Here is a 14623-nt window from a genome sequence, read left to right as displayed (position 1 = left end):
TTTACTGATTGATTATTCTGCATACAGATTTCCAGTACATGTATTCCATTCCTCCACTCCACTCCCCCCCCCCCCCAAAATACTTTCAAGTTCCCAGACTCATACCAGTTATCAACTGCGAATAAAGAGGTTTTTTTATAATTATTTTACCTTAGTTTTGCTCGTCAGGGTTTTTGCATAGATTCTGAGTCGAGGCACAATTATATGTTTGGTACATATCTCCTTTCATTTTGCATGCATGTTTTGCTGGCCTTACATCACATTTTCTTCATACACACACTCTATATATAACTTGACTAGGTCCCTGTCTTTACAAATACCGCAAAAGATTACCTCGTAGGAAAAAGCACGCCTCTTGTATTTTCTCTTTCTGTTGTATCAGAATTCTAATGGACTGATAAATCCTGCATAGAGTATACAAGAAAGAATATGATGAAAATTGGGTGTGACTTGGTAGCTCTAAGAATCTTTTATAACAAAAGCTAAACAAACAAGATGTACTGTGAGCAATGCTCACTAAGAATACCCCCCCCCCCAATCTCCCAAAGGGTGTTGTTAATAGGTATAAATTACCTCTTTCCTGGGTGTAAAAATATGGTATGTATTTGTAGAAGAAAATGGAAGATATAGTCCGAACACAAATCCATGGCATAAACCTATAATTTTGACCTTGAGATCAAAGGTCAAGGTCATAAAGAGGTCATGAATGTACATGACACATCGTCTCATGGTGATACACTCATGTGTCAAATATGGTATGCCTATGTCAAAGAACAAAAAGTTATGGCCCGGACACGAATCCATTGTAAAAAACCTTTAATTTTGACCTTGAAGTCAAGGGTCAAGGTCATATAGAGGTCATGAAGGTACTTGACACATCGTCTCATGGTGATCTACCTGTGTGCCAAATATGGTATGCCTAAGTCAAAGAACAAAGAAGTTATAGCCCGGACACGAATCTGCACAGACAGACAGATGGACGGACGGACGGACGGACGGACAGACAGACAGACAGATTCCTATATACCCCCCAGAACTTCGTTCAGGGGGTATAAAAATGACATACGAATTTCAAAACAGTTTCAGACCCTGGATAACATGAAAAGTTTCCTACAGGGAATCAGAATATACAAATCTAGAGAGCACTGATTCGTTTGGAAAAGTTTCCTACAGGGAATCAGAATATACAAATCTAGAGATTAAACCACAAAAGGCCCAATGATAACCTCAGTGTCACACCATGAAATATTGTATATGTTGATAGTGCAATGATAACCTCAGTGCCACACCATGAAATATTGTAGATGTTGATAGTGCAATGATAACCTCAGTGTCACTCCATGAAATATTGTAGATGTTGATAGTGCAATGATAACCTCAGTGTCACACCATGAAATATTGTAGATGTTGATAGTGCAATGATAACCTCAGTGTCACACCATGAAATATTGTAGATGTTGATAGTGCAATGATAACCTCAGTGTCACTCCATGAAATATTGTAGATGTTGATAGTGCAATGATAACCTCAGTGCCACACCATGAAATATTGTAGATGTTGATAGTGCAATGATAACCTCAGTGTCACACCATGAAATATTGTAGATGTTGATAGTGCAATGATAACCTCAGTGTCACTCCATGAAATATTGTAGATGTTGATAGTGCAATGATAACCTCAGTGCCACACCATGAAATATTGTAGATGTTGATAGTGCAATGATAACCTCAGTGTCACTCCATGAAATATTGTAGATGTTGATAGTGCAATGGGCTCAATTTTCAAACTTATCAGGTTTTTTTCTTTCTTTTTTTCCCCATTGTTTGGAAATTTAAAATGAAATCAATTTCTTCTAATATTTCTCCATTAATGATATTAACTAAATCATTGTTCGTACAAATACTTCTTGAATTTTCAACACTGACTTTGATTTTTACCAACTGTATGACCAAGTAAGCAAACTTGTGCTAAATAGATTTATGGCCTTGAGAAATGTTTTTACAATGTGACCTTGACACTAGCTAAATGTCCTCATTTAGGTCTGCTCATTGTGCCCAGTGTCATCTTATGTTTCTCCATTACAAAATCATGGTGTGCAACAAAATTAACCTCTCTACCAGTTACCTTGACCTTCGTCAAATACACATGCTTCAGGACACCCCATCCTCTTTTGGACTAACCCCTAACCAAGTGATCATGAATTTTACAATTTAAGAGAGGCCAAGATTAATTGGTATTAAAAAAATAATTGTACAAAATTTAATTCCCTTCACCCTAGGATGCTTTGTGGGAAGTTTAACTGAAATTGGCTCATTGTTTCTTGAAAAGAAGTCGAAACTTTATGTGAAAAGTTTACATACCAGAGACAGAAAAGTTCACTCAAGCCTCGGCAGGTGAGCTAAAATGAAGGCTTATAATGGCAGGTGAGCTAAAAAGAGGGCTTATAATGGCACAGGTAAAATAAAAAGAGGGCTTATAATGGCACAGGTAGTTAAAAAGAGGGCTTATAATGGCACAGGTGAGATAAAAAGAGGGCTTATCATTCTATATCTTACGTGAACACTCCTTTTCCAATACTTGCAAGTGCTGCCTTGGGGTTTTTCAAAATTTTTGAAAATCCATTAATGATGTCTTTGATACTTTCATATAGAGCTTTGCCTTGATGAGGAAGTACCACCTTGACAGGCTGCTCCACTGCCTGAAAATAGTAAATAGCGAGTCACTTAAAGTGAAAATAGTAAATAGCCAGTCACTTAAAGTGAAAATAGTAAATAGCCAGTCACTTAAAGCTGTTACTAAATACAGTAGTATGTCCATAATCTGCTCCACTGCCTGAAAATAGTAAATACCTAGTCACTTAAAGCTGTTACTAAATAGAGTAGTATGTCCATAATCTAGCTGCTTTCCTTTCATTTAGTTGATAGCAATTGCTGTGGCAGTAATTACTGTTAGAAAAATTTTCATAATGATTAAAGTATCAATTTTTACACAGAGTAAAAGAATTCACTCACATTCACAAATCCCATTACATCTGCTTTGATATCAGAAAACAGTTTGGACACTTTATGCACAAAATTGATTGTAGGCTTGAACTCTGGAGGCAGATCATCAGGATCATATTGGCCTATTTCAGTCAGGGCTTCTTTTGATTTTTCAATCAAATTTGCTACCTGTAAATAGAAAGAAAAAATATGTATATTATGATGAAGATATCAAATGTTTACTGTCTAGTACTACTGAAGCAGGTAAAAGCTTATTGCAAAAAAGGGTGCACACTTGTAACAACTCTCAAAATTCAGATTCGCCAGACTTCACAGCAGACTTAACTGGTTCTCTGTTAGACTTATCTGGCTCTCTGTCAGACTTATCTGGTTCTCTGTCAGACTTATCTGGTTCTCTGTCAGACGTAACTGGTTCTCTGTCCAGACTTATCTGGTTCACTGTCAGACTTATCTGGTTCTCTGTCAGACTTAATTGGTTCTCTGTCAGACTTATCTGGTTCTCTGTCAGACTTATCTGGTTCTCTGTATAATCACTGTGTAATATCAACAAGCTAAGTTCAATGTGTACCTCAATACTAGAATTTCCTCTGTTCACACGGTGTCATTAGAGCTTGCCTGCTGTGTGCTTGCTGTGTTTACTATAAATAATATTCGCTACTCCAAGTCCAATACTAAATTTTTAATTGACTGCTTTTGAACCCTAAATATTGTTAAAATTTGGAATTGACACAAGAAATTTGATAAATCATTAATATAACTGGAATGTGCATTATGCACACATTCTGTCATTAAAATTTAACAGCAGAATTTTACCTGCCTTGTTTGGAAAAATTGTAACAGCATTATTTACAGAATGTCACTTGCCTTGTATGGGATAATTGTAACAGCATTATTTACAGAATTTTACCTGCCTTGTATGGGATAATTGTAACAGCATTATTTACAGAATTTTACTTACCTTGTTTGGGATAATTGTAACAGCATTATTTACAGAATTTTACTTGCCTTGTTTGGGATAATTATAACAGCATTATTTACAGAATTTTACTTACCTTGTTTGGGATAATTAATAACAGCATTATTTACAGAATTTTACTTACCTTGTTTGGGATAATTGTAAGAGCACTGACAAAATCATCGATTATCTTCTTTAGGTTAAGGCTGCCAGATATCAAGGATTTGAACAACTGCACACCAGATTTAATGCCATTCACAATTTCTCTCAGCTTCTTTGAAAAATTTGCTGCCATCTCAATGATTTTTTTCATTTCGTTTCCCTGAAGAAGAAAAATTTATATACAGGGCCTAAATGGTAAATAGTCACAGAGTATTGGGTGTTATTAAACAATAGGTCTATAGGACACAATTTTACCTCATTCATTTTATTTTATAAAGACAGGAATCTTGTGAGAATCTTTGGAAAAAAAAACTGTAACACCTGGCCCCCCATTAAGTCAAGACCTTCAATGGGAATACTATACCGACATCTATTGCATTCTAAAATTTTAGCAACCCCCCCCCCCCCCCCCCCATCATCAAAATATCCAGGGGACATGCATTCAACAATTGTTCACAGCTCACTGTCATATGTAAAAGAGCACAGAAAATTTTCAATGAATTTTCACATTTTTCTTGGTCCATCATTCCAGGGGGACATAAATGAGAAGTTATTCACTGGCTTAACAGATGTCAACTTTAAAAAAAAAGATCAACTTTTTTAATGTGTAAGACAATTACAAAACTATCAAAAGTTTGCCTCTAGATTGCCTTCTTTGCATGAAAAGCGAAAAGAAAACTGCATTAAAATTTTACCTGTAAGATGTTGATGTTGTACTCAGTCCCTCCTTTAAAACAAACTCTGGCAACAAAGAAGTCATAATTGAAATTCAGTATTCCAACATGTATTCTTGCATAAGCCTCGTCGTGTACACGGATCTTTATGTGGCCTTGGGTTGGAGCTGCAAGTGGCAATAAAAACACAACATCAATTCATTAAAATGTGAGACCCAGAACACCAGTACCGGAAAAAAGCAAGAGGCTGAGTTACCCTTGGCCCTGCTGTTCCTCAGAGGAAGATTTTTACAAGATCTCTACCCTCTTTAATCCCAAGATAAATTTTGACCTCATATTACATGACCCCCACTTAGCCCCATGGGGTTGTGACTTGAATCCACAACATGGTGATGCTTCATTACCAATATGACTAATATGGTCTTGCTGTTCTGGAGAATTTTTTTTTCAAGATTTTAAAGTTTATTTCCCCCAATATATTCATGTATTATGCCAAATTTGATCCCTGATATTAGCTCCACCCACAGGGGCTAAGCCCCTTTTGGGCCCAAACTCTGTGATACCATAAATATATAAAGGGGTCTAACTCTGACCCAGATTAAAAACTACCCACTCGCTTCAAATGCCTAATAAATCAGAATATAGGTGCGATATGCATAATTTGCTGGTCTCCTTGAATAGCTTAATTTTTTAACTATTTGCATGCCAAATTTCAAGCCACAGGTTCTTAAAATAACAGAGATATACGTCATCGTTCTCTCAATTTCATGTGTTTATTTTTACTAGGACATTTACCGGTCCAGGTCACTGAGTGGTCTATTACTTAAGATAGAAGCGAAGATTTCGAAATTGTCAATTGAAATTTCACATTAAATATGTAAGACTCTAAAGTGCGATGGTCGCTCCAAAGTGCGATGGTGCGGAGCTCAGTAACATTTGTGACGTAACGTCATTGTGACGTCATTCTTAACGTCAAAATGAAACCAAAGAAATGCAACTCAGACGACAACAACGGCAAGGTATACGAGGTTGAGGATAATGAGAACGAAAAGTACATTTGTTGTCGAACTATCTTCTTCGCCCAAACATTCTTTAATTCATGATCATTTATTACTTGTGACATACATATAGATCTAAAAAAAAAAAAAAAAAAAAAAAATATCCTGGGAATATGCTATAATGCAAAACATTCTATACGATTTCGCGTTGGAAAGTTTTGTGTTTAATAACAAGACAACTAAATGGTTACCGTAATGAAATAAGTTGAACTTCTTATTTTTTATGCATGGATTTTGCACTGATATTTTAGTGAAGCAACACACGGTACAGTCTGTACCACAACACTGTGTTGTTTACAAACCAATGGATTTCGGCGTGTCACACCATCGCACTTTGGCGCATGAGTGTGGACCATCGCACTTTGGCGTGTCATACCATCGGGGTTTGGCGCAAACCATCGGGGTTTGGCGTGATCATCACAATTTGGAGTCCCATCGCACTTTGGAGTCTTATAAATATATGCTACATAAACATAGAATGACAATTTCTGTAAATGCTGTAGTTCTAGGGTTTGATCAGCCTTAGCAGGTGTTTACAGTGTCTTAACTCCAACTTACTTTGAATTTCGCATCTCGTAAAATCATGGTTTCAACTTTGAAGAAAAGCAGTGAGAAACTGTATTAATTTGTCAATATTGCATTTTTTTCTGTAAGGATACTAGAAGTTTTTTATTTTATATACATACCTATTGCTAAATCTAACAAGTTCAGCATGATTACGCCAAAAGATGCTCCGATAGATGTGGATCCAATGTGTTTTCTCCAGTCTACGCTTGGAGCCGCTAATCTAAATTGAATGCCGTCCCACACACTTCTGCGAGATCGCTGGTGACCTTCTAGATCTACAACACCCACACCTGCATCATATGGATCCTCCACTATTGTTGTGTTGTCATACGCAGTTTGTTCCCTTTAAAACAGAGACCCAGTGTTTATGAATATTTTCTAAGATACACACTATTGAACAGATCAGATTTAATCACTACAACCACGCACTTAATTGCTTTGTAAAATATATTCAACATACTAGATGCTCACGAGAGCTTCATCATTTTGTTTTTAAATAAAAATTGGCTTTGAAGCATTTAAGAAGCTGAAAATGTTTGAATCTTCAATGCACAGAGGATGCCAAAACTCTATAAAACGTTCTAAGTCCAAGGGCAATAACTCTGAAGAAAGCACATTAATCACACCTCAGACAAAATTGTTGAAATCTAATTGGTCAGATCTTGGTCACATGATGCCGTGAAAAAAGAAGTATCATGTGAGAAAACTCCATATTGAGTGAATAATTTATTGTCCGGTTTGACTTGCAGTCGTGACAAAATTGGCAAGCGATAAGTTGTATGATATAGACCCCCACATATACAGTTAGAGGTCTTCCACGAGATAAATTCATGACACAGTTATATGTAGTTAGGAAATACAGAAAAATACATGGTGTGAAAAGAAAACCCGTATCGGGCTCGGATTCACGGGTTTTCATTTCACACCATGTATTTTTCCGTATCAGGTCACTAACTAACTCTAACTAATAGTATCGGTCACTTAAAAATGTTACAAGTAATTCATTAAAACCGTTACACACAAAAACCAGCTCAATTACACTGCAATCAAAGCTAAAAGATTAGTGCGGAAAATTACAATCATTACTAAATGACAGGAAATGATGGCAGGGCAACAACACTACTTGTATATAAGCCCTATTGCATGGCAGTAGTGTGAAATATATACTCCTGATAATACCTGGAATTCATCGGAGCAATCATCTTTCCCTTGGGATGAGACATGTAGAGGAGAGAGGCCTCATATCTTACTGTCTGATCCTCATCATACAGCGCTGAATACAACAGGGTATCAGCAGCCTACAGATTTCAAAAACCTCTGTTAAACATTCTTATTGTACTTGAACATTGTCATTTTGCTCCTCTTGCTGTCTGACAATGCTGGTAAATATTGATTTGAATGTAAATGAATAACGTATAAGTGGATTTTCTAGCGAGACACAAATTTAGCAATTTTCACATAAAAATTGGTATTTATATTTAGCGAGAGCTAATTCTAGCAAATCTATAATTCAAAAAAAGATAACTTTTACCTACCATATTCAATTTTAGCAATCTCTGCACCCTCGCTAAGAATGCCAAAATTAAATCCTCGCTAAAAATCCTGCTTATATGGTATTAGTAGTATTAGTATTACATAGTAAACTCAGTATGTGTTCCCTATTAAGCTAAAAGGCCAATGGACCAAGAGTGGGAACCCAATATGGTTAGATGTGGGCTACCAACGGAGTGTTCAATTAATAGTAATGCTGTTGTACTTTCTGACAATTTAATGCTTGGCAGTTTTAAACATTAATGCTAATTTCCCCTTGGTACTAGTTTATGTGTAGAGAAATGTCCCTCTAGTGTGTGGATGCTTGCAAATTATTTGACAACTGTTTTGGAAGAATTTAAAAACTTTCTTAAATAAGATTACATCATTTAAAATTGTTTGGGTTTTCTTTTTCTGGGGAATACATTGAATATTGAATATGATATGCAACTGCTTAATGGACTTTAATCACAGGTTTGAATGTGTATTACGTGTTGATGGTCGTATTTGCGGAGCGCGTGACACCCAGCCCTCTTTATCCATGGTGAGTTTGTGCTGTTAAGATGAGAGAGAATGTAATCATAGGACTCGTCCAGCCTAGCATTTCCCAAGGTCTCTAGTAAGACCACTTTGTGGTGGTCATATTCCTCCTTCTCTCTCCTCGTCATTACGGCTCTCCTTTGCCTGTATTCCCATGGGTCTGAAGTTTTAAAAGCAATAATTAATAACCTTTATAATAAGTACACCTTGGCAGATTTGAAAAACAGCCCAGCACACTCTTTCCAATCTAAATATTGTTTTGTATCTTTTTTTAATTCTCAGAAGTGTATAAGTATACATAATATCTAGCCTTTGTTGGAATTTACTACGAACACAATTAATTTTCATGGGAAAAAATCACATCATTTCCAACAGTCTCACGGTACGTACCATGCAATCCCAGTTTTGAGTGAATCCGATCAATCAATTTCCTGGCCCTCTGCACTTTCCCTTCCTTTAATAACTTGTGACTAACAGCTCCTAGAGCCAGCATGCATCGGCTATGAGTATCATTGATGTAAAACTCCCCAGGAAATTTCTCTCTGTTAAACACTGCATCTTCCAAAGTTTTCACCATCAGCTGCATGAAACAAAATGGTTTAGTGAAAATGAATATACATGTCAAATGAGAGGAAAAATTCTACTGTTGGAAAGCGTAAGATGATATACGACCTTGAACGAGTTTTGACAAAGATACAGTAGATCACTTTTATTTCATGAGACCTTATTTTCACATGGATACGAAGTATTCATTCACTTTCGCGAATCTTGATTTATTGCTTAATTCTTCTATATATGCAAAAGTCTATTTGTGAGAACTAAATTTTCAAGAATGGCTAGTCTCGCAAAATTATGCATAAATGTTTTTGTGCATGAAATGTGATTTACATATACTACTTCATAAAATATGAAGTCTTCACCTGTAAATTTAACATTGCCATAGTGCATGTATTATATACTTTTAAAAATGGAGGGGGGGGGGGGGGGTGGTAGATTATCCTGCTTAATAATTTCCCTTTATAGGTTTTAGTATATTAAAGCATTTTTCCCAGTATACTTTTAGTATGTACAAACCTCAGATGGAGCTTTCTCATTGACTGCAACATGCGTCAAAACCCTTTTGACAAGATTATGATCAGGAGTAGGACTTAGTAGAACTTTCTCTGCTAGCATTCTCTCAGACAGTTCTGTGTTCATTGTTCCGTAAGCATCAACCATATTCTCTGTAGCTTTTCTATATCTATAAACTCTGCATATTGCAAACATAATTATATTAGGATTTAGAATCGAATACTTTCTGTACACAATGTTGCTGGCAGTATATAACTTCAACGAAAACTAATTTCAGAAAATTTCTTACTAGATGAAGGACACATTTCTAATTTGATCCGCTGACAATCGGAACTTACGTTGGCTGCAAAACACGGAAGTAGAACTGGGCAATTTTGACAATTTCTTGATCAGGTAACTTCAAAAGCTGGTTCACAATATTCCGAAAACACAAACCAGTGACCGGAGAACCTTGTAGTGTAATAAATATGTGCATAAATTAAGATACAAATTGTAAAATTTCTGTATTCAGTGGAACTGTACAAATATATATTTATCTCAAGACTATGTTGGCATAATACTTTTGATTCCGTGTATTAAATATTTCACACCTTGATCTGGCTGATTTTCAATGCAAGTCAGATTCGAAGTGATGTGTTTTCTGCTCTCTGTAATATTCAAACGTTTCGGTGTGTGTTTCACCTATAAAAAGAGAGTAACTATGATTGAACATAATTTAACATTAAACTCAATTTTTCTAGAGACCAGCAGTTCCAATTTTCTCTGCATGTATTTAGATTATTATATAACATGAACAAGTGTCCTTATCATATACTTTGACCCATACAAATTCAATATTTAAATTCTCAGGTGAAAATTAAAATGCAAAGAGCAAGACAATCATGTTCCTTCAAGGCAGATAAGTAAAATTACCTGGGACTGTCATATTATCTTTATGAATTGGGTGTTGTTAAATTACATGCAAGAAAAAAAACTACATGCATCATTTGACATTGAACTAATGAAAGTGCAAAAAAAAATTTGGACAAAATTAATGAAAATGATTTTTAAATACATTATCTTTCTTTACCCATCTTCTTTTCCAAAATCACGTTTCTTGGTATAATAAACAATTTATATTGTCCCAGCCTAAAATTTATTTTACTTTTGGTATTTAAAAAACCAAAAGCAGGAAAATTTCCTGCAGCAAATTTTATCGATAAGAAAAAATACCAAACCATGCTCAATGTAGCAGCATCTTTCAAATATGACGGAGCCTAAGAAATTTAATCCAAAGACTGTTTGCCTTTAACTTTTCTACCTTCAAATATCAGGGGGAAAATGTCAGAAGAAAAAAAAAAACTCTTACAGTGCCAAGATGTATTGATGCTTTCAACAGTTGTTCACTAGGCTTAGTCCATTCCTTTTTGTCTACATGTCTTGTTAGAAAGGTCAATTTCCCTTCACTGGTGTATGACATATCCGGGTATTCTGTAGTAAATAAATACATGTAACAATATAAAAATTCCTTCTGTTTTTTGTACATGTACCAATCATGTACTTATAAGTGTAAAATAAAGGGGGAAAAATTCAACAAACTACATTGAATCCCCCGGCCCTTTCAACTTCAGACAGGTGCTCTTATCAAATGAACTAGCATTCATATCCTGATCTAACTACCACATTCCCCCTATCTAAGTATCTTCCCATTTAATTTTATGATTTTCCGATGTTCCTATTACGTAAAAGACAAGAATATCACCTATGACATCAAACATAAATAGGATGCAAAATGAACTCAGGACCTCCTAAACTTTGGACAAGTGTTGTGTTTTGTTTTTCAACTGAGCTATCAACCCATCAACAATCAAACCAATCTCACAACCACATGTTATAAGCAATGATTTCTATTTTTTTATAATGCAAATTTTTTTTACTGTACATGTAGAAGTACAGATTTACGCTAACTCCACCGTCAGAAAAATCCCGGGAATTTCATGACTGCAGACTAAAAGTCATAAACACAGCTGGGTAGTCTAAAAGATAAAACGTATAAAGATGCTTTTACTAAGATTCTAATGTGTGATAATTACTGCTCACAGTGAACTTTATAGAACTTCATGTAGTCAGCACTTGCAGGATGAATTCATTTAGCAATACAGTTGGCAGTTGTAAAACAAAATGGTGACAATTAACTGGAGGTAAAATAACAGTATATGTGTACTGTATTTTACAACTTTAAGCGTACAAATTCCTGCGAAATTTCATACCCGCGGACGATACAGAAAATTCAAATCCACAGAAATATGACCCCATGGAAATAAATATGTCTACAGAACATTCTGCACAAAGATTTCAAAAGTTCTTGAAAATAAAATAATGTACTAAATTACCTGTCGTACTAAATTCATTTACAGCCTTTATTTTTCTCATGCCATGGAGGGGTTCAAACCTACAAATACAAGTAAATTCAGCTTATAGCTAATTTTCAGGGGAATATGTGGGAGTGGAGAGTACATTTTTTCACTTCATCTTCATGGCTTACTTTGATTTCTCCCATTATCAGCTTTGCTTCATCATTCCAAGTTCTTTTTTGGTTTTACTAACATGTTATGAAATACCTGGAACATTTCTCAAACTCTCATTCCTCCATCATCTTTTTTTTCTATTTTCAAGAGTGAAAAAACCAGATTAATACTAATTTGAACTGGTTATGGAACCTATATTTCCACCACTGCACTAAGAGAAGTATGTGGCAACTGAGGGAGATTCACACAATGCTCAATTCCTCAAAGAAAGGAGAGAAAAAACAAGAGGTCCATGGGCCACATCGCTCACCTGAGTCACCTTGGCCCATATCTGAAGACTTTCCATATATATTTGCATGTAAAACCTTAGACCCTAATATGGCCCCAACCTACCCCTGGAGGCCATGATTTTTGCAAACTTGAATCTACACTATGTCAGAAAGCTTTCATGTAAATGTTAACTTCTTTGGCCTAATGGTTCTTGAGAAGAAGATTTTTAAAGATTTTTCCTATATTTTTATGTACAACTTTGCTCCCCCCTTGTGGCCCCATCCTACCCCCGGGGGCCATGATTTGAACAAACTTGAATCTGCACTATGTCAGGAATCTTTCATGTAAATTTCAGCTCTTCTGGCCCAGTGGTTCTTGAGAAATTTTTAAATGACCCCACCCTATTTTTGCATTTTTGTGATTATCTCCCCTTTGAAAGGGACATGGTCCTTCATTGGAATAAACTTGAAAGCCCTTCAACCAAGAATGCTTTTGGCCAAGTTTGGTTGAAATTGGCAAAGTGGTTCTGGAGAAGAAGTCCAAAATGTAGAAAGTTTACAGACAGATGGACAGACAGACAACGGACAACAGGCGATCAGAATAGCTCACTTGAGCTTTCAGCTCAGGTGAGCTAAAAAGCTTTTGCATTCCTGCCATCTTCCCTTAGCTAAAAATATGCTGAATCTCTCTCTCTTTCTCTCTCTCTTCATACCCTGGAGGACTCTTGGGAGATGTGAAATCCTCTTCAATAAGGACACTATGAATGGTTCCAAGGATATCATGGTAGACCATGGTCTGGAAACAAAAATAAACAATGTACGAGATGATAGCATACACATCATTCATGATATAGTTTTAATGAATATATTTTTAACTGAACAAGTGCATAGGGGAATAAATTGTTCACCTGAGTGTTTCTTCTACTGGTCTTGTTATGTCTTGAATCAGCACATAAGGATGTTTGCCTCTTAATTTAGTCCCATTATTCTTTAACAGTGAACTTACCTCTACATGTAGTTTACAGATCAAACCAATGTGACTCTACACAACAATGAATGTTTGCATATCTTGCCAGGGACAGAGCGGCGCTATATAATTTTGGTGCCATTTTCAGGTATTCTATTTTTTTCCTTTAATTGGTAATTATTTCAGGTTCCATATCAATGGATACAATAAAATCCCCATTTCAGATCATTCAATGCTGGCAGGAATTATACGCTGTACACATGGGATGTAAGCCAGAGACAATTTCAATACTTAGATGGCAGAAGGAGGCAGTATCTTCCACTTTTTGGTTCTCTAGAAGACATCCAATAAACTTAAATACATCTATATGTGAAAACTCTTACCCCTACTGTCTTCCCTGAGGTTAGAGTTTGTACAAGCTGAATCGACTATACATGATATGTTGTATATATTTATCCTTGTAGGTAAACATCAGATGCAAGGTAGCAGAGATATATAGTCAACCCTTGTAATATGTCAAACTCGATGGGGCTGAGAAAATACTTCAGAAATCTGAGGGTTTGACATATTGAGGTTAAAATACATTTTTTAAAATGTAGTTGGGACTCCCAGGTATAGGTTTAAGCAAACTTTATTCTATATAATATGACTCGCTAATGTCACTCTATTTCTATTGCTGCTCATAGTCTTCAGCTTTAATCACTGACCCAGGGGCTACAAATTTGACAAGGGATTCCATAATGATAACTATATTAACTAAATTTTTATGCTAGACGTTCAGGAGTATGAAGATAATTAAGATCATACTATCTATTTTAAAGTTTTATCCCCTTCCCTAGGCCCCCAAGAGGACTGGGACTATAAAATTCAATATTTAGCTTTTCATACTCTAAAAGATGCCACACAGCATCTCTGGTGAAAATTGGACTCACATAATAATACCAAGAGCATATCATGAAGGATACAGACAAGAAAACAAACAGACACTGAACAAAATTTGATTATACAAGAGACCCAAAGGACTAAACTGTTAAGTGATGTACTATATAACAGGTGGCAATGTATGTAACAAGGTAAGAGTGTATGTTTAAGAAACAAATTTCATTATTTTCTGTAAATACATGAGGGTATGAACTGCAATGCTTCACTCAAGCATGAAGCACATCAACATTTCATGGTTGATGTAAAGTGTTGAAGTTCATATCCTCATGTATTTTTGAAAATGAATTTTTTTTTAAAATTTACATTCTCCTTTCATTTCTCACAGAATTCCCAGTTGTTGAAATAGACATACAATATCAATGAAGATCCATACACAAAA

At 35.6% G+C, this 14623-nt stretch overlaps 1 protein-coding gene across 1 annotated transcript in view; it reads right to left on the bottom strand.

The window, feature by feature from the left end:
* Positions 1-14623, bottom strand: part of LOC125672755 (uncharacterized) — a 188624-nt gene that overhangs the window by 149130 nt on the left and 24871 nt on the right. The window contains exons 7-21 of the mRNA XM_056159795.1: positions 13049-13131; positions 11932-11990; positions 10908-11029; positions 10150-10240; positions 9898-10009; positions 9563-9737; positions 8879-9068; positions 8440-8648; positions 7598-7716; positions 6538-6761; positions 4815-4960; positions 4103-4279; positions 3012-3170; positions 2556-2698; positions 334-404 (exon numbers count right to left, since the gene is read on the bottom strand). Of these exons, the coding sequence (XP_056015770.1) occupies positions 334-404; positions 2556-2698; positions 3012-3170; positions 4103-4279; positions 4815-4960; positions 6538-6761; positions 7598-7716; positions 8440-8648; positions 8879-9068; positions 9563-9737; positions 9898-10009; positions 10150-10240; positions 10908-11029; positions 11932-11990; positions 13049-13131 (2080 nt within the window). The remainder of the gene's footprint in view (positions 1-333; positions 405-2555; positions 2699-3011; positions 3171-4102; positions 4280-4814; positions 4961-6537; positions 6762-7597; positions 7717-8439; positions 8649-8878; positions 9069-9562; positions 9738-9897; positions 10010-10149; positions 10241-10907; positions 11030-11931; positions 11991-13048; positions 13132-14623) is intronic.

This window comes from Ostrea edulis, chromosome 3 (assembly GCF_947568905.1).
Source record: "Ostrea edulis chromosome 3, xbOstEdul1.1, whole genome shotgun sequence".
Lineage (NCBI taxonomy): Eukaryota > Metazoa > Mollusca > Bivalvia > Ostreida > Ostreidae > Ostrea > Ostrea edulis.
Note: the sequence above shows the minus strand (reverse complement) of the source record. Positions and strands in the feature narration are given on the sequence as shown.